The sequence below is a fragment of the Schistocerca americana genome, chromosome 6 (assembly GCF_021461395.2).
Source record: "Schistocerca americana isolate TAMUIC-IGC-003095 chromosome 6, iqSchAmer2.1, whole genome shotgun sequence".
Lineage (NCBI taxonomy): Eukaryota > Metazoa > Arthropoda > Insecta > Orthoptera > Acrididae > Schistocerca > Schistocerca americana.
In genome coordinates this window covers 23,452,871-23,474,795 of record NC_060124.1, presented here as the reverse complement: position 1 = coordinate 23,474,795, position 21,925 = coordinate 23,452,871, and the positions used below count along the sequence as shown (strand labels likewise).

Genomic DNA, 21,925 nt, shown 5'->3' with positions numbered 1-21,925 from the left:
ATTAAGAAGGAAAATGGAATAATCGTTTCCGATATGTCTTTGAATTTGCATCGAAATATCAAGCAGTTCAGTGTAAAACCACAAAAGCACACAGCCTTTCCGTGATGAAGAGTATGGACATTTTTTGCTTTCTATTCCATTATTTTTCTAATTACAGAGACTTGGGAGTTTCTGTGACAAGCTAGGCTGAGACTTCCTGGACTTAGACAACAGGTTGAAAATTGTAGGGTCCCACTAAATGGGTGAGATATTCACTACACATCATAGGTTGCTACCAATGAGCTGAAAGAGTGTGGGGTGAAAACAATCTTTGTTACATTAGGCAACTCCCTAAGCAGTCCAGATAAGGATAGCTGCAGGCGAACTGGAGTGTAAACATAAGATCCAAATAAATGCCCTCTACAGACGAGAGTATTTAAATCCAAGTGCTTAACTGCCGATGCATTCACAACAGAGTGCCAGAGTTTGATGCGCTCCTAGAAACCTGTGAAGCTCACACTACACGAGTTAGCGAGAGCTGGTTAAAACTTTGAATTGAGAGCAGTGAGATATTTCGGGAAAATTTGCCGATGCATTCACAACAGAGTGCCAGAGTTTGATGCGCTCCTAGAAACCTGTGAAGCTCACACTACACGAGTTAGCGAGAGCTGGTTAAAACTTTGAATTGAGAGCAGTGAGATATTTCGGGAAAATTTATACACTGAAAGGAGGTTGGTGGTGAATTTGTCGCAGTAGACGAGAAACTCAAATCAACCAAGAAACAAATTGAAGTTGCATGTGAGATTGTTTGGACGGCAAGGCTCAATATCAAGAGTGGGCATAAACTGATAACTGTATCCTAGTATCGACCATCACACTTACCCAGACATCTAACCGAAAACTTTAGACGAAACTTCCTGGCAGATTAAAACTGTGTGCCCGACCGAGACTCGAACTCGGGACCTTTGCCTTTCGCGGGCAAGTGCTCTGTGGCTAAGCCATGTCTCCGCAATATCCTTTCTTTCAGGAGTGCTAGTTCTGCAAGGTTCGCAGGAGAGCTTATGTGAAGTTTGGAAGGTAGGAGACGAGGTACTGGCAGAAGTAAAGCTGTGAGTACCGGGCGTGAGTCGTGCTTCGGTAGCTCAGTTGGTAGAGCACTTGCCCGCGAAAGGCAAAGGTCCCGAGTTCGAGTCTCGGTCGGGCACACAGTTTTAATCTGCCAGGAAGTTTCATATCAGCGCACACTCCGCTGCAGAGTGAAAATCTCATTCTGGGAACTTTAGACGAAATTATTGTTCAGTACTTTAAGTTCCCCAGTGATATTGTCGCCACTGAGGAAGACTTTAATCATCCAGCAATCAACTGGGATAACTGCAGTTTTGTGAGTGGTGGATGTAACAAGATGTAGTGCGAAACATTACTAAATGACACTGTTTCACACAAGAGGCTTGTAGTGAAACTGCGTGCTAATGGAATATCGTGTACGTTATGTGACTGAACTCATGATTTCCTGTCAGAGAGGTCACAGTTCGTAGTAATTGACAGAAAGTCGTCGAGTAAAATAGAAGTGATTTCTGGCGTTCCCCAAGGTAGTGTTCTAGGCCCTTTGCTGTTCCTTATCTTTATGAACGATTTGGGAGACAATCTCAGCAGCCGTATTAGGGTGCTTGCAGATGACGCTGTCGTTTATCGACTAATAAAGCTATCAGAAGATCAAAACAAATTGCAAAACGATTTAGAAAAGATATCTGTGTGGTGCGAAAATTGGCAATTGACTCTAAATAGCCGGGCGTTTGGTCGAGCGGTTCTAGGCGCTACAGTCTGGAACCGCGCTACCGCTACGGTCGCAGGTTCGAATCCTGCCTCGGGCATGGATGTGTGTGATGTCTTTAGGTTAGTTAGGTTTAAGTAGTTCTAAGTTCTAGGGGACTGATGACCTCAGAAGTTAAGTCCCATAGTGCTCAGAGCCATTTGAACCATTTTTGACTCTAAATAACGAAAAGTGTGAGGTCATCCACATGAGTGCTAAAAGGAATCCGTTTAACTTCGGTTACACGATAAATCAGTCAAATCTAAAGGACGTAAATTCAACTAAATACCTAGGAATTATAATTACGAACAACTTAAATTGGAAGGAACACGTAGAAAATGTTGTGGGGAAGACTAACCAAGGACTGGGTTTTATTGGCAGGACAGAAAATGTAACATATCTGCTAAGGAGACCGCCTACACTACGCTTGTCCGCCCCCTTTTAGAATACTGTTGCACGGTGTGGGATCCTTACCAGATACAATTCACGGAGTACATCGAAAAAGCTCAAAGAAGGGCAGCACGTTTTGTATTATCGCGAAATAGGGGAGAGAGTTTCACTGAAATGACACAGGATTTGGGGTGGACATCATTAAAATAAAGGCGTTTTTCGTTGCAGCGAAATCTTCTCACGGAATTCCAATCACCAGCTTCCTCCACCGAATGCGAAAATATTTGACACCGAACTACATAGGGAGGAACGATTACCACGATAAAATAAAGGAAATCAGAGCTCTTACGGAAAGATATAGCTGTTCGTTCTTTCCGCGCGCTGTACGAGATTGGAATAATAGAGAATTGTGAAGGTGCTTCGATGAACACTCTGCCAGGCACTTAAATGTGATGTGCAGAGTATCGATGTAGATGTAAATGCATTATCTGAGAACACCTAGAAGACTGTTCGGAAGCCCACCCATTACGGAAATATATTGGACCTAATAACAAAAAATAGCCCCTATGTCTTTGTTTAACCTAACAACAACATAAACCTGATCTCTTTGAGTATATACACGTAGAAACTATTATAAGTGGCCATGAGACACTTGCAACAACATGACCACCAAAGACAAATGTCAACTAAAAGAAGTCGAAGTATTTATATTTTCAGAAGACGCAGTAGTGTATCTCCATAAGGAAGTCTAAGTATTTAGCTGTGGAGAGAAGCATGTAGAACTACTGTGGCTCAGGTTTAGGACAACAGGTGACAATGCACTTGATAGATATGTATCTAGTAGAACAAACCAAGATGAGAAGGACCCTCCATGGTATATAGTCTTTGTAAAAGAAAGATAAAGGAACAGAGATCTCCATAATAACTATGAAACAAACAATATAGCTAGAGATAGGGAGATGCTGAATGAAACGCTTTTGGCTTACAAGAGAGCAATGCGTGAAGCCTTCAACAGCTGCTGTAGCAATGTATTATCGACCGATCTGTCACAAAACCTAAAGAAACTCTAAGATGTAAAGGCTGTAAATGGTACCAAAGATAGTGTCCAGATATTGCCCAATACTCTTGACGTTCATTTGTTACAGTGCCTTACAACATATTCTGAGCTCAAACATAATGAGATATCACGAACAGAACGACCTCCCCCATGACAACCAGCATGGATTTCAAAAATGTAGATCATGTGAAACCCAACTCGCACTGTTCTCACATTACAACATGAAAGCCATGGATCGAAGCAGTCAGGTCGATGCCATACTTCTCGATTTCAGAAATGCGCTTAATTAAGTACCAAATCTACGCTTATTATCAAAAGTACGTTCATATGGGATATCACGCGAAATTTTTGACTGCACTGTGATTTTTGGTAGGGCCGACGTAGTATGTTATTTTGGATGCAGAGTCTTCGACTTCGGGTGTGCCCCAGGGGACTGTGTTGGGACCCCTGCTGTTTATGTTGTATATTAATGACCTTTCAGATAACATTAATAGTAACATCAGACTTTTCGTTGATTATACATTTATCTACAATTACTGTCTAAAAAAAAGCTGCACAAATATTCAGTCAGACTTTGATAAGATTTCAAAGTGGTGCGAAGTTTGGCAACTCGCTTTAAATGATAAAAAATGTAAAATTTTGCGTTTCACGAAATGAAAAGTTGTAGCGTCTTGAGACTGCAGTATCAACGAGTAACAGCTGGAAAATTCCAGCTCATACAAATACCTGGGTGTAACATTTTGCTCAAGAGTGTGGGACCCATAGCAAATAGGAGTGACTGGGGATATCGAACGTACACAGGGGTGTAACATTTTGCTCAAGAGTGTGGGACCCATAGCAAATAGGAGTGACTGGGGATATCGAACGTACACAGAGAAGAGCAGCGCGAATGGTCACAGTTCGTTTTATTTGAGCGAGAGTGTTACGAAGACGGCGAAGAAAGTGAACTGGCAGACACTTGAAGATACACGCAAACTGTCGAGAAAGCCTACTTACAAAGTTTAAAAAGCTGGCTTTAAATTATGACTATGAATGCGCCACAACCCGCTACGTATCGCTTCCATAGGGACCGCGAGGAGAAAATGAGGATTACAGTGTGCACAGTGGCATTTGAACAGTCATTCTTCCCGCGCTCTTGCGTGAATAGATTGGAAAGAAGTTGGTTGGTTGTTTCGGGGTAGGAGACCAGACAGCGTGGTCATAGGTCTCATCGAATTAGGGAAGGAAGTCGGCCGTGCCCTTTCAGAGGAACCTTCCCGGCATTTGCCTGGAGTGATTTAGGAAAATCACGGAAAACCTAAATCAGGATGGCCCGGACGCGGGATTGGAAAGAAGCTCTAGTAACTGGCACAATGAGAAGTACCCTCTACCATGCACTTCACAATGGCTTTGCAGAGTATGGATGTAGATGCAGATGTAGATCTCAGAACTTAATTTTTTGTACTTACGCTTCTGGCCATACGATGAATACGTCAAAAACGTGCAAAAGACGTCAAATGGTTCAAATGGCTCTGAGCTCTATGGGACTTAACATCTATGGTCATCAGTCCCCTAGAACTTAGAACTACTTAAACCTAACTAACCTAAGGACATCACACAACATCCAGTCATCACGAGGCAGAGAAAATCCCCGACCCCGCCGGGAATCGAACCCGGGAACCCGGGCGTGGGAAGCGAGAACGCTTCCGCACGACCACGAGCTGCGGACCAAAAGACGTCAAATTGGCATGAAATGTGTTTGGATACGCAAATGATTCACATTTCAGCTCAACCGCTTAAAGTAGTCAGGACCAACGCCATCTGAATTGTGTATAGAAGGAAAGACTGCGTAGTTGGATTCTCATGCAGATGTCTCATTTGAATTTTTGTTGTTATGCCTCGTGCATGAGGTACATGCCTATCAGAGCGAGTCAGAAGTCGATGGCGGCATTATTGTTGCTTATCGAGATTGCAGTTTATCGTTTCGCGACATTGCGTTGGTTGGGATTGCACGACTGTCTTGCGAATATGGGTTCAGTGGGTTCAATTGGGCCAACTCAACTCCATGGCTCTGGGTGACTAGCACTCGAGAGGACAGACGTATTGTCGACTTGGCCGAAAGTGCTTGTTATTGTTTGTAACATGTAAAATATCTGTCTCTTAAGGATCTTTCCACGCATAAAGCATAGCTCGTTTTACTCGCAGCAATTTAAGCTGCCCTCTTAGGATCCTGCCTAGCCACGCACACGTAAATCGCAACATATTTGGAAATAAACAGCCAAAATCTTTTTTGAAAGAAATTTTCTCCGTTTGGCTGTTAATTGTTCATTAATTTTACACAGTCATGATTTCGGCTTTATTATAGCCATTCTCAAGTGTTTGTTTGAATTTTAAAATATGTCTGACCTGTCTGTGACATGTTATCGCCGAAGAAACTTAATTCTGGTCATACGAACCAGGTGTCATATTATTGGATAGAGTACGTATCAAAGATATATAATATGGATGACATTGTGGACAGTGAGAAACCATTAATACAAAGCATGGCGTATTTAAGAGCTAATATATTCCTGTGATTTGCGTTCGTCGCTTCTGTTCATCAACTGGCTTGGTCAGTTAATTTACATAACTGACGAACGACAACGTGTGACAGACACGTAATAAAGTCGAAATCATGACTGTGTAAAATAAATCGACAATTAACGACCAAATGGTGAAATTTCATTCGAAAAATTCTATATGACTGTGGTCCCCGCGAAGGAAAGATCGTCAAACAGTCAAATATTTCTTCCATCCATCGTTTTGTAATCAAACAGCTCACATAATCGGAGAAACTCTTTCTTCAGGGAACGGGGATTTATATGTAAATAACGGTGAATATTGCAGAACATACTTATATTACATTCACAAGAAAATTCCAGAATGTGTTAAAAATGTTAAAATGAAAAAGAATTAGCATATAGCGGGATGCGAATCTACTTCCTTCAACTCTATAATCCACGCCCTTGTCCACTACACTACGCCCAAGACATGACATTTTCGTGGGCTCATATGGATGAAGCGCCACTAACTCACATTTAATTATAAGAGTGATGCATTTGTGATAAATCTTCAATGCCCCATTGCCTTGAAACGGCATACTAGCAAGTTATAATCTAAAACAGCTAAGTATGCCAAAGTCAATATGGCGTCTGCCGCATCGAGTGGCACGTCATTTTGACATCACTTCCGAGTGAGTAGTAGTCCCTGGCCCTAAATGGAAGTGGTATAATTCTGCCGTTAACACATCCCTCACGTACCTAGAGTCACAAAATGGGCTTGTTTGCCACACGGACAATGCGAATTGCTACATCTGAAGCACCAGAGCACTCACCACACAGTCATTGTTGCAGCTTTCCTTGACGCGGCAACAGGTAGAAACGATAATTATGGTGAACGTTTGTCGTGGAGAAACAGCGGTCTGGCTAAAAGTATTTTACAAATGGACAGAAAGAGTCTCGACCGCAAAAACATTTATTTCGATTGCAACCGGTTTCGGTCAGTGTTTGACCATCCTCAGACCCTCATATCATGATGGTAGGCGGTGGCGGTGAATGGAGTGCAGTTGAAGCACTGCTTCCTAAGAAAGTATTTTGACTATACCATTGATCGTACTCACAAGGGGAGGCCGCCAATTGTGAAATTCAGATTCGATTCATACTGCGCATAATAAAAGCTCATGGCCAGAGGTGTAATGTGGCAAAGCACCAAGATGCACTTCTCAGCCGTTGTCGAGAAAATCGACAGTTAAAAGAAACTGTTGCGGTGAAATACTCTCTACGATTAACAATTTTCCACAGCGTCGTGGCGCAGCGGTAAGCGCTCGGGTTTGTAATCCGAAGGTCGCCGGCTCGAATCTCGCACCATGCAACTTTTTTCTTTAGTATTTGTTTTTTGTAATTCAGATATATATATATATATATATATATATATATATATATATATATATATATATATATATATATATATTCCGGCAATCAGTTGCAACAATTCTGCATATAATAAGTTGTTGAAAGTCGTTTGTCGTGGAAAAACTGGCGACTTCGAACATCATTATGTTTTCCGCAAACAAAGTTGTATTTCACAAATGTTATTAATTGTCTTCATAATGTTAACCACGTATAGTCAACGGAAGACGTAGAAACGATATTCCGAAACGAATACGTATAACGTAAGTCAAACGTTCGAATTAGAAATGAGACCCCACGAACACAAATTCGCTGTGGCAGGTATGAAATATAAACTTCGTTACTCGCTCGTTACACTTGAAGGACAGATGTTGAATGGGCCGAAACGAGCCGCCGCATAACAGCGTAGTTGCCTGCTAACTTCGAAAGAAGGTAGATGCGGTCCCTAGCGCAACTTATAACATCGTCGAAAATCACTGCGGACGGGAGAGTTTTGGTACACCCTGTTAAAAAAACGGAAAAATGGAGGCGGTACAATTGGAGAGCGATCCACCTTCACCAACATGCATAAGCAATTCATTAATAGTTTATATATATATATATATATATATATATATATATATATATATAATTTGAATTACAAAAAACTAATAATTAAAAAAATTGCATGGCGCGAGATTCGATCCGGCGACCTTCGGATTACGAACCCGAACGCTTACCGCTGCGCCACAACGCTGTAGAAAACTATTAATCGTAGAGAGTATTTCACCGCAACGATTTCTTTTAACTGTTGATTTTCTCGACAACGGCTGAGAAGTGCATCTTGGTGCTTTGCCACATTACACCTCTGGCCATGAGCTTTTATTATGCGCAGTATGAATCGTATCTGAGTTTCACAATTGGCGGCCTCCCCTTGTCAGTGAACCGTAGGACTCACTCGCAGGGTTACAATCATTCTTCTTGACATTGTGTACACTGCAGCACACAAAAAAGGGAAACATTCTCAAGGAAACGTATCTACCGCTTTACCGTAAAATTCATTTTCCAGGTGAGTTGTGGTTAGCGCTATGTGCTTGAAACATTTAAATGTCGAAATCTGTTTTCTTGAGATGGTAGTAGGTCTCCTATCAGTATTTGTTTACCTGATGTTCTACATATTTACATAGCACATGCCTCCGATTGAGACTGTCTTGTTGTGCTCAAATACAGACTTCCGAGAGACTGTGTTTAACTCTTGGCTGTACTCCCGACTTTCCAAGTAATTAAGTCAAGTCACCATCAGTGGCCTGACTCACGCTTAACAGCAATGCCAATGTGTACCGAGAAAATTACTTGGGGCGACGGCAGAACGGTAAAAAAAGTCTATTAACTGCAAATTAGAAAGCGTGTGAAAAAAGTGCTTTCATTAATTTTTGTTTGAGCTGTAATTTCTGGGTAAATTCCCTGCGCATTAGCTCAGCGAACAGCAGTACCTCTCGACACAATGAAACCATTAACAATGAACGAGGCAAAATATCAAAGAACACCCCTCACACAAAGTTTGGCGCTTAAGATGAGATTGAAGAAAGTTAATATTCCTATTTTAGAAATAACGGAAGCTTATTATATTCGGGTAACATTCGAACAAGAAAAGCCCACGTGCTTTGCAGTCCTTTTTTTTTTTTTTTTTTTTTTTTAATCAAACCAAGAAATAATACAAACCAATGAGAAGGCTGACACTGCTTGTTTCCCAAATTCTTTTTTCAGTTTGGTACCAGCCACAAGTAAATGTTCAAGGGATCCGCGTTTTGTATGTTATACACGCACATATGATTAATTAAAGTTCCATTACTATCTTCATTTAAGGTACACAGTGCAACAAACAGCGTGAACTGAATACTCTGCAAATACGGAAACAGTTATCTATTTATAACTATTGTAATAACGACAGTATTCTTGTACTCATGTAATTATGTATTTTGCAGCGAGTTCCACCGCTAAGGATAAACGACTTGATCGAGGACCTGAAGGATGGAACGAAACTTCTTGCGCTGCTGGAAGTCCTGTCTGGAGAGAAGCTGGTGAGTTAATTCCCTATTCATTATGTCAAAGGAGCTTGTGTGGATATGGTGTTCTGAGTATATTACACAGGGGAAGGTAGTTAGTTACACCAGGGCCGGTCTACAATCACGTAAGGCCCGTGTGTTACTGTTGGCAATGGGACACATGATTTATTTGTTTTTCATTCGTGTGTATGTAAATAAACAAAAGCAATAAAAATACCACTGATAAACTGCCGGAAACTAATTAAAAGATATGTACTTGCATGTCCATACTTACTTTACGCGACCAGGCCCAGAGGAGAACACACAGCTGGAACCCTCCTCTTCCATTGGATTCTATTTCCTGCTTTGTGCCAGCAGCCACCCTCTGTGCTGATCTGCAGCAAGTCCTCATGGATTGAATCTCTCCACATCTTTTTAGGTCTGCCTACTGGTCTTCTTCCGCGGGTAGTTAAATCCATAGATTTTGAAGGTCATCGGCGTTCGTCCATCCGTGCGACATGACCTGTCCATCCACACAAGTCGTTTGATATTCATCACACCTATAATATTTGGGCTGTTGCAGTCTCACACAGCTCATAATTATACATGATACTCTATGCCCCAGGAATTCCATCTTCTACTGGGCCATAGATGATCTTACTTAAATCTTTCCGTTCGAAAACAAGAATCTGATTTTGTCCATTTTTTTAAACCTGCGACTGTGAAAACAATGGGTTTGCTTATAAATAACTTTTCTGCAACCAGTCCCGATTTTCTTTAATTCACGCTTTACAAGACGCGTTTCGGAAAGTGATTCCAATTTTCAAGTGTGTATTCCTTTGTACTATGCCATTTTTACCTAATGTTTTCGATGAGTGAGGTTCTGCTTCGTTTTGTTAGCTTTACTGCAATATACAAAAAACGCGCAATTTCAAGTTATTTATCTACATCTACATCTATATGATTACTCTGCTATTCACAGTAAAGCGCCCGGCAGAGTGTTTTTTATTGTCCTAAGAAAACTGCAAGTACAAGTTCTTCCAAATTTCGCCACTAACTACGTATAACAATCGATAACTAGCCAAAAACTGCGCTTTTTTTATGTATTGCAGAACCTAACACATCGAAAACATTGCTTAAAAACGGCATAGTACAGAGAAATACGTACTTGAAAATAGGAGTCATTTTCCGAAATGCGTCGTGTAAAATATGAAAAAAAGAAAATCGTGACTGGTTGTAGATTAGTTATTTATAAACAAATCCATCGCAAACGAGAAGAATATTAAAGTATTTCTTTCGGACGCTCCAAGTTTCATAACCATGAACTACGTCGGGTTGGTCCTGTGTTCCGTACAGCTGGACTCTGAAATTCCTTAACAGACTGCGAGATTTAAAAAGCTCACGGAGACTGAAATATGATCGGTTTCCGCCTTATATCCTAGTTTTCACCTCTGCCTCACACGAATGCGCTCTCTTTAAACCTCACTCCCAAGTACTTAAAATTATGAACCCTATTTCAAGATCCTGTTCCGACTACCAGGAGCTGGAGTGCGTCTCTTGAACAGGCATGAATCCTGCTCTTCAGGATGCTTACATATTGAAACTGACTACAGTATTTATATAGCTACAAAGAAGAATTAAGGTTGGCTCTTGGTATATAGAATCTACATGTAGGTCGTTATTTACACCCACATTTCGAAATCCTGGTCTTTGACGACTTCAACTACTTTCTCCTGCATTCGTACAGGTCAAAATCATTTGTTAGTGCAGCATCAGTTATGAATATTTTTAATGTACTTCAGTGCCTATATCTAAAATAGTGTAATTGTTTTCAGCCCATGGAGAGGGGACGCAACTTGAAAAGGCCACATTTCCTTAGCAACGCCAATACTGCACTTCAGTTTCTACAAAGCAAAAAGGTAATTTATTAGAACATACTTTATATAATTATAGGAATACATCTGTACTACTTCTGTAATCTATGGTGTGTGTGTCCTTCTCTACCATTGAAAACTAACTTAGTTCAGAGTAAATTATTTTCGACACAGAAACGGCGTGTAACAACATACGGTCCCTGAGAGATGGCCAGTTCTTCATACATATCTATCTGAATGATACTTAGTCTCAAACTCAGCTCTAATTTTTTATGCCTAGGCATGTGACGAAGTAAAAGTTTACTTTCTTGTCGAGATTCCCGCAGTCAGTTAAAAAAGTTGTGATGTCATATGATGAAGCTGTAAACTGATCTATGTAATAGTTCTCACATCTCATAAAGGAATGTTGATTACTCGTGCTCTACGAATAACGTATCAGCACCTCTCATTGCTGATAAAGATCTCGGTTCCGAATTACTATTTTTGATATTCACGTAAATATTCGATTTTGTCTGAGTATAACGTTTCCCTGACGCGGTCAATACAGGATACGGTTTCGAGAGTGCAGGTGAGTTGGCGATTGTATTTTTACTCATTTAAATTCAAGCAGCACACGAACAAGACAACTAGGGGTGACAGCAAGGTCAGCAGACATATCATGGGCAAAAATGGAAAGGTCAGCTGTGCTGAACATCCTGAAACTTACCATCTATTTGTTCCACGGGCAAATTTGCTAGTTACTGCGTCCGTTGATATTCGGGTCAATGTTTTTGAACAAATTCTGATCAGTTATGATGCCACAATACAGTGTACCAGTTTAATGAAAAATACCTTGTTGTTGGGAGAATAGGACGTCCGTGAGGTGCAAACGAACGGCAACACTAGGCACTTCATGGCAGGCTAAAAATATGTGTCGGACAGAGACCCGATTATGGAACGCTTTCCTTTCGTGGACGATTTCTCTCCGTTAGCCATCTCCCGAATTATTTAATAGTTCTCCTGGCTATCGGTCAAATATGAGGAAAACGTAAGTTAGTTACAAACTACGGCGTTCACACACTTTATTCAACAGGTAAACATCGCTGCAGAAATTCGGATGTAGGTTATGACATGTTCTGTTTGCCTGCCATCATGTGGTGCAGACGAATAGCGAAATTCTGCATGACCCACCGAAGTGTCGGAACATCGATGCTATCGATGACCTCCTGAATGGCTGTTTTCAGCTCCGCAATGGTTTGGGGGCTATTGCTGTGTACCTTGTCTTTAATATCTATCTATATCTACACTCCTGGAAATTGAAATAAGAACACCGTGAATTCATTGTGCCAGGAAGGGGAAACTTTATTGACACATTCCTGGGGTCAGATACATCACATGATCACACTGGCAGAACCACAGGCACATAGACACAGGCAACAGAGCATGCACAATGTCGGCACTAGTACAGTGTATATCCACCTTTCGCAGCAATGCAGGCTGCTATTCAACCATGGAGACGATCGTAGAGATGCTGGATGTAGTCCTGTGGAACGGCTTGCCATGCCATTTCCACCTGGCGCCTCAGTTGGACCAGCGTTCGTGCTGGACGTGCAGACCGCGTGAGACGACGCTGCATCCAGTCCCAAACATGCTCAATGGGGGACAGATCCGGAGATCTTGCTGGCCAGGGTAGTTGACTTACACCTTCTAGAGCATGTTGGGTGGCACGGGATACATGCGGACGTGCATTGTCCTGTTGGAACAACAAGTTCCCTTGCCGGTCTAGGAATGGTAGAACGATGGGTTCGATGACGGTTTGGATGTACCGTGCACTATTCAGTGTCCCCTCGACGATCACCAGTGGTGTACGGCCAGTGTAGGAGATCGCTCCCCACACCATGATGCCGGGTGTTGGCCCTGTGTGCCTCGGTCGTATGCAGTCCTGATTGTGGCGCTCACCTGCACGGCGCCAAACACGCATACGACCATCATTGGCACCAAGGCAGAAGCGACTCTCATCGCTGAAGACGACACGTCTCCATTCGTCCCTCCATTCACGCCTGTCGCGACACCACTGGAGGCGGGCTGCACGATGTTGGGGCGTGAGCGGAAGACGGCCTAACGGTGTGCGGGACCGTAGCCCAGCTTCATGGAGACGGTTGCGAATGGGAAGTGGCGGTGCGGTCCCCTACGGCACTGCGTAGGATCCTACGGTCTTGGCGTGCATCCGTGCGTCGCTGCGGTCCGGTCCCAGGTCGACGGGCACGTGCACCTTCCGCCGACCACTGGCGACAACATCGATGTACTGTGGAGACCTCACGCCCCACGTGTTGAGCAATTCGGCGGTACGTCCACCCGGCCTCCCGCATGCCCACTATACGCCCTCGCTCAACGTCCGTCAACTGCACATACGGTTCACGTCCACGCTGTCGCGGCATGCTAGCAGTGTTAAAGACTGCGATGGAGCTCCGTATGCCACGGCAAACTGGCTGACACTGACGGCGGCGGTGCACAAATGCTGCGCAGCTAGCGCCATTCGACGGCCAACACCGCGGTTCCTGGTGTGTCCGCTGTGCCGTGCGTGTGATCATTGCTTGTACAGCCCTCTCGCAGTGTCCGGAGCAAGTATGGTGGGTCTGACACACCGGTGTCAATGTGTTCTTTTTTCCATTTCCAGGAGTGTATAACCGGATCCCGCTCCAGCTACTGCTGGGTCTGGGTGCTGACGAGTCCTCTCAATTTGGCTCGGTCCTCCCACCACTTTTCTTCCTCCCCTTGCTGCCAGGTCACACCCGTACTTTCCACAGATATTCTCACTCCCGTTTTCCACCGTGTTCTTGGTCGCCCTCTAGGTCTGTTTCCATCCATCTTTAGTTCTTCCATAATTTTGGGGAGTCACTGCCCACGCACACTCTTAACATGCCCATACCATCTTAGTCTCTCTTTTTCAATTTCTTCTCTCATACTTTCTTGTTTAAGGTCCTTTCTAATATCTACATTCCTTACTCTGTCCATTCTTGTTTTTCCCTTAACTGCTCCGAGAAATTTCATTTCCCCTGCTAGCAGTCTGCTCCAGTCCCTTTCTGTCTTGTCTTTAATATAGCCCCACAAAAAGAAGTCGCATGTGTTTAGATCCGGAGAATATGGCGGCCAATCGAGGCCCATGCCAGTGGCCTCTGAGTACCCCAAAGCCAGAATGCGGTCCCTAAAGTGTTCCTCCAGGACATTCAACAGTCTCCCGCTTCGATGGAGTCGAACTCCGTCTTGCATGAACCACATCTTGTCGAAATCTGGGCCATTTCGGGCAACAGGGGTGAAATCATCTTCCAAGACCTTCACGTACCGTTCCGTAATCGCCGTGCCATCAAGGAATATCGCACCGATTATTTCGTGACTTGTCATTGCGCACCACTCAGCCACCCGTTCAGGATGAAGAGACTTCTCGATCGCGAAATGCGTATTATCAGTCCCCGAAATGCGCCAGTTTTGCTTATTGACGAACCCATCCAAATGAAAGTGGGCTAAACAAAACCATGCGCATACTAATTTCCATCATGCCACGCGGCCACGCGTGCAGTTTGGACGTCCTAACGCAAACCGTTCAGAAGTTATGACGATTTTACTTCATAGAGTGCAATAATTAACACCCTGTATGCAGGCGATTCTTGAACCTTACGACTTATCTTAGAAGAAAGATTAAGAAAAGGCAAACCTACGTTTCTAGCATTTGTAGACTTAGAGAAAGCTTTTGACAATGTTAACTGGAATACTCTCTTTCAAATTCTGAAGGTGGCAGGGGTAAAATACAGGGAGCGAAAGGCTATTTACAATTTGTACAGAAACCAGATGGCAGTTATAAGGGTCGAGGGGCATGAAAGGGAAGCAGTGGTTGGGAAAGGAGTGAGACAGGGTTGCAGCCTCTCCCCGATGTTATTCAATCTGTATATTGAGCAAGCAGTAAAGGAAACAAAAGAAAAATTCGGAGTAGGTATTAAAATTCATGGAGAAGAAGTAAAAACTTTAAGGTTCGCCGATGACATTGTAATTCTGTCAGAGACAGCAAAAGACTTGGAAGAGCAGTTGAACGGAATGGACAGTGTCTTGAAAGGAGGATATAAGATGAACATCAACAAAATCAAAACGAGGATAATGAAATTTAGTCGAATTAAGTCGGGTGATGCTGACGGAATTAGATTAGGAAATGAGACACTTAAAGTAGTAAAGGAGTTTTGCTATTTAGGGAGTAAAATAACTGATGATGGTCGAAGTAGAGAGGATATAAAATGTAGACTGGCAATGGCAAGGAAAGCGTTTCTCAAGAAGAGAAATTTGTTAACATCGAGTATAGATTTAAGTGTCAGGAAGTCGTTTCTGAAAGTATTTGTATGGAGTGTAGCCATGTATGGAAGTGAAACATGGACGAAAACTAGTTTGGACAAGAAGAGAATAGAAGCTTTCGAAATGTGGTGCTACAGAAGAATGCTGAAGATAAGGTGGGTAGATCACGTAACTAATGAGGAGGTATTGAATAGGATTGGGGAGAAGAGAAGTTTGTGGCACAACTTGACTAGAAGAAGGGATCGGTTGGTAGGACATGTTTTGAGGCATCAAGGGATCACAAATTAGCACTGGAGGGCAGCGTGGAGGGTAAAAATCGTAGAGGGAGACCAAGAGATGAATACACTAAGCAGATTCAGAAGGATGTAGGTTGCAGTAGGTACTGGGAGATGAAGAAGCTTGCACAGGATAGAGTAGCATGGAGAGCTGCATCAAACCAGTCTCAGGACTGAAGACCACAACAACAACAACAATGCAGGCGATTCTTGAATTTTACCGTGTGCTTGAAACAGACCTATGCACTGCTTCCTAAGATAAGGGAGATCTATATTTAACGACATTCATGAAATTATAGAAGTGACCCTATGGAATTACAGTTTATTAATTCTTGAGACAAGTAGATGATCGCTAATCTGTCTCATCCGTACGTAGACAGCAGTCACTTCGTCTAGCCACAACGTAAAATTTTACTTGAAAAGTACGTTCTGAAGGGTTAAACTGACTTGCTGACACAAAGTATAAATTTTCCCAACATTCAATAATATATATATATTCGGAGATGTCACTTCCACTTACAACTTCCGACTCCCTACAAATGTATTGACAAAACTTCTTCTACAATTATTACAGAATTATTTCCTCCGTTAACTGAACTCCTCCCAGACTGAAGTTTCCCTCGGTTCCTCTTCTGCCGAAGTGTGCGCCATCAAATGGGGCGACTCCCCCCGCATGTTAGCGGCAACGGTTACGTACAGGAACCTGCCAGAAGGCCAGTGAAATGATACCCACTGGAAGCAGCTGTTTGTAATCGGCTAGTTACAAGGGAAGCTACCCATCGCACCCCTCTCAGATTTAGTGGCAAAATGGCCCAGTGTATAGCTCGTAAAAAAATGAACGCAGATCAAGCACGAAAACAGGAATAAAATGTACTCAACTGTGAAAAAAGAAGCAAGATCAAAAGAGTGAACGGTCCAAGCTCAAGATATGCAACATCGAGCGAAATTAGTTGCCATGCCGTCGTGTTTATGTGGTCACAGCGTTGATTTGGGAAGGGGGAGATCCATGTTCAAATCTCCCTCGTGACCCATGTTTTGTATTTCACAAAATTATGAACTCTCCGTCCGATCATTGACGTGTCTATGCGGTGTATTCAAATTTGTGTCTCTGTTGTGGTGTAACGCCCGTCTGCAACGGGAGGAAGGGATCTCCCAAACGTACGTACCTCCTATTTGTTCTACACAATTACCACATCCTACGAATCTTGCGTTTTGTTTTCGAAGTCCTGACTGTTGAATTCCTTTGTTGTAACATAGTTTAACCAGTTTATTTGTTGTTTCCATTGCTGTGAGGGGTCTATGCAGCGTCTCGCCTACTCTCACTCACTGTTCATCACATTTACTCACGACTGTAATACATTCTTACCACATGACTCGTATTCTATAACCAATGGATAATATGCCAATTACCCAGACCAGAGAAGGAGAACAGACACGTCAATGACCGGATAATTTTGTGGGGAAAAAAATGGAATACAAGTGGGATTTGAACGTGGATCTCTCTCTCGTGGTGCAGTCCAACAGTAATCACACAAACACTAGCCTTGAGTCTTATTCTTCCGTCGACAGTCCACTTCTTGAGATAGGACTGTTCACTGTTTCTATTTTACTTCTTTTTCACTGTACAGTACACCTTCTTCTTGTTTACATGCTTGAACTGTGTTCAGTTTTTGAGGGGCTATCCAATAGGCCCTTTTTTTACCACTAAATTCGAGGGGGTAGGGTTTGCGATGAGGAGTTTCCCTAGTTAGTTACGATATATCGGCAGTGGTGCCTTCACATCTGTTATTCGTATAGCTGTGAGGGAGCGTCGTGCATTGTTCCTGGATGGCTCAGTCGGTAGAGCACTTGTCCGCCAAAGGCAGAAGTCCCGAGTTCGAATCCACTCCCAGAGTTTTGACTGCTAGGAAGATTCAGTACAGTGCACACTCAGTTGCAGAGTGAAAATTCGTTCTGGGAACGGTAACAGTCTAGGGCAAGTGGCAGCTGCCCATTTAGACACAGCATTCCGTAGTAGTATGGAGCCGCGTTAAGGTGGACTCACACTTGACGGAACGTCGCCGTCACAACCGTCGTGCCAAAAGATTCCCCTCTGCAGTTCAAATGGTGGCATTCACACACGCCGTCAACGGAACGTCATCGACACGTCACGTCACGGTTTCTCAGGAAGTGTGTTTCGACGGGCCCAAGTGTAGCCTACTTGGCGAGTATCTGCCACACGAAAGTACTCCCCACTGACTGCTATTGCGAAAAGATCTTGGAATTTACTGGAAGACAATATTAAGTATTTTCTTTTATCCACTGAAGGAATACATTGCAAACTAAAAGATACATGCCTTGTTCAATGTGATTTACTCACGATTTTTCCAGTGGAATAGCGAAAACGAAAATTGGGAGTAAAGCTGATGCGGAATGCAGAAGTTTAAAATCAGATTTGTAATAAACTAAGGACGAATAGCAGGTAGCAGAAATGGAAGCCAACATAGTTTAAGTACAAAAAACGGCACGTCCAGACATACCGTAGGCAAACCATCAGCTTCTGTCGAGGTGATACTGGACGCCTAATCCTTGGACTTCTCTTCGTAATTTTTATTTTGTCTTGCTTAATGGGTAAAAAAACTGTTGTTTAGACAGTGTGAAATATTTATAGAACGACTCCTCCTCCTCTTCCTGCTCCTTGTATGGAGTGTGGAACTCTCCATCACAGTCTCGATTTTTGAACATTTTCTAACCCAGACTCTCTTTGTTCTCTGCTCTCATCATCAAGTGCAACAGCAGTCTTTGCAGACTGCTTTAAACTAAATTTCGGCATTTTGCGACGATCTACCATGAAGTACGAAATAGCGCCTCTGGTGACTGTTTTTTGAACCAATTTTAACGTCACGACGTTCTTTCGACGTTGTTGTGCCCCATTCAAAAACGTGACGGTTACGAGACGGTGACGTTCCGGCAAGTGTTAATTTACCTTTGTCTTTTAACAAATTTATCGTTTACCTTTCGAGATTCTACACTTACAAGGGGAGGCCGCCAATTGTGAAATTCAGATTCGATTCATACTGCACATAATAAAAGCTCATGGCCAGAGGTGTAATGTGGCAAAGCACCAAGATGCACTTCTCAGCCGTTGTCGAGAAAATCGACAGTTAAAAGAAACCGTTGCGGTGAAATACTCTCTGCGATTAATAATTTTCTACAGCCTCGTGGCGCAGCGGTAAGCGTTAGGGTTCGTAATCCAAAGGATCGAATCTCACGCCATGCAACTTTTTTTGTTATTTGTTTTTTGTAATTCAAATGTATACACACACACACATAAATATATAATTCCCGGCAATCAGTTGCAATAATTATGCATACAATAAGTTGTTGAAAGTGGTTTGTCGTGGAAAAACTGGCGACTTCGAACATCATTATGTTTTCCGCAAAGTTGTATTTCACAAATGTTATTAATTGTCTTCATAATGTTTACCACGTATAGTTAACGGAAGACGTAGAAACGATATTCCGAAACGAATGCGTATAGTGTAAGCCAAACGTTCGGATTAGAATAGAGACCCCACGAACACAAATTTGCTGTGGCAGATATGAAATATACTCGTTACACCTGAAGGACAGATGTTGAATGGGCAGAAATGAGCCGCCGCGTAACAGCGTACTTGCCCGCTAACTTCGAAAGAAGGTAGATGCGGTCCCTAGCGCAACTTATATAACATCGTCGAATATCAGTGTGTACGTGAGAGCTTTGGTACACCCTGTTAAACAAACGGAAAAATGGAGGCGGTACAATTAGAGAGTGATCCGGGCCCTTCGCATGAAAGTGATGTGATCGAAGAAGATTCTATATACAGTGAAGTGGCGAAACAACAACTGAAAGATGCGTTGGTGTGTTTTGAAAGCCTCCTTCGTAGCAGTAATCGCATCACAGCAGAACCGTCATCATCAGTCAACGAAGAAGCCATGGTAATTGGGGAAGAAATGTTCCAGAATACGCTGCAAATGCTCGCCGAAAACACCCTCGTTCGTGATGAGGAACTGACAGACATTAATGAAATCGACGATGCGCTCGAATTCGTGCTGTTTTCTGCTTTCCATGTTTCTATGATAACTATCACTCTGGTTCGTGCGATACTCCAGCTACTTCTGGTCACCAATTGTTAATTATGTGCGAGTATATACCGAACTTTTCAATAAATTGTATCCACTTGAATATTATTTGTGATATTGTGTTCTATTTCAAGTATTATTTTTCCACGACAAGCGACTTTCAACAACTTATTATATGCATAATTGTTGCAACTGATTGCCGGGAATTATATATATATATATATATATATATATATATATATATATATATATATATATTTGAATTACAAAAAACAATAAAAAAAATGTTGCATGACGCGAGATTCGATCCGGCGACCTTCAGACTACGAACCCGAGCGCTTACCACTGCGCCACGGCGCTGTAGAAAATAATTAATCGTTGAGAGCATTTCACCGCAACGGTTTCTTTTAACTGTCGATTTTCTCGACAACGGCTGAGAAGTGCATCTTGGTGCTTTGCCACATTACACCTCTGGCAATGAGCTTTTATTATGTGCAGTATGAATCGAATCTGAATTTCAAATTGGCGGCCTCCCCTTGTTAGCCTTGAAGTCATTTCCAAACAGCTATCCACAAGTGATGCGCTTTGTCGAGTTCTATACCGACAATAAGAGTGCTCTTGTAAATATTCTCGTGAAACACATTGGCAAATTACAACTGTGTACCAGACCGAGACACGAAACTGAAACCTTGCCTTTCGCTGGAAAGTTTCATATCAGCGCACACCGCTCTGCAGAGTGATGATTCATTCTAGAAACAGTCCTCCAGGCTGTGGCTAAGCCATGTCTCCGCAACGTCCTTTCTTCCAGGAGTTCTAAACCCGCCAAGTTTGCATAAGACCTTCTCTGAAGCCTGGAATGTAGAAGATGAGGACTGATCGTGTGTCGTGCTTCGACAGCTCAGTCAGTAGAGCAGGTTTCCACGAAAGTCAAAACTCCTAGGTTAGAGTTCTGGTCCGGCGCACACTTTTAATCTGCCAGGAACTTTCGAATCAGCACACACCCCGCCGCACAGTGAAAATTAATTTTGGAGATATTCTTCACCTGTATTCCATAGAAACTGAACAACGCTAAATTGAATGCCTAGGTAAAAACAGTACTTCCCCCAATGAATCTGAATGTTATATGACGCCGTAGAATTTTAGCCAGATACCAATGCTCGAGAATGTAGAATGATCGGATACATACTATTTGTGACGAGAGATACACTTATTCTAGAGGTGTCACAGTACAACCTGTACTGTGGGACGATCGAAAGGGCAGTTGCGCTCTGACGGTGCTATCCCTCATTACCTTTATATGTATTTCAATAGAGCAAATGTCGTTTCTTTCTTTTCCTCTGAAACTGAGGTCGGTACCAAATTTTTTAAGTTTTGTGTGAAGAATGTTCTCTGAGTTAAGGAATCATTATGTAAAAGGTGTCTCTCCTAAGAGAGTGTTTCGGCAGATATTTGCAATTCTTTTCTTGCAGTGCATGGATGGAGGTGACTCAAATAAATACTGCACATTGTACAGGGTGATTCAAAAAGAATACCACAACTTTAGGAATTTAAAACTCTGCAACGACAAAAGGCAGAGCTAAGCACTATCTGTCGGCGAATTAAGGGAGCTATAAAGTTTCATTTAGTTGTACATTTGTTCGCTTGAGGCGCTGTTGACTAGGCGTCAGCGTCAGTTGATGCTAAGATGGCGACCGCTCAACAGAAAGCTTTTTGTGTTATTGAGTACGGCAGAAGTGAATCGACGACAGTTGTTCAGCGTGCATTTCGAACGAAGTATGGTGTTAAACCTCCTGATAGGTGGTGTATTAAACGTTGGAATAAACAGTTTACAGAGAATGGGTGTTTGTGCAAAGGGAAAAGTTCTGGGCGGCTGAGAACGAATGATGAAAATCTAGCACGCATCCAGCAACCATTTGTTCGCAGCCCAGGAAAATCGACTCGCAGAGCTAGCAGAGAGCTGCAAATTCCACAATCAACTGTATGGAGAGTCCTACGAAAAAGGTTAGTTATGAAACCTGAACTACCCGAGGCGATGGATCGGCAGCCAGGCAGCCCATGACAGAGCACTTCATCACTGGCCTCCAAGAAGCCCTGATCTTACCCCCTGCGATTTTTTCTTATGGGGGTATGTTAAGGATATGGTGTTTCGGCCACCTCTCCCAGCCACCATTG

General features: G+C 42.8%; 1 protein-coding gene across 1 annotated transcript in view; it reads left to right on the top strand.

Annotated features, from left to right (window-relative positions):
- The window catches only part of LOC124619377 (nesprin-1), a 635,455-nt gene that overhangs the window by 144,767 nt on the left and 468,763 nt on the right, over positions 1-21,925 (top strand). The window contains exons 3-4 of the mRNA XM_047145705.1: positions 9,127-9,222; positions 11,022-11,105. Coding sequence (XP_047001661.1) covers positions 9,127-9,222; positions 11,022-11,105 — 180 coding nt within the window. The remainder of the gene's footprint in view (positions 1-9,126; positions 9,223-11,021; positions 11,106-21,925) is intronic.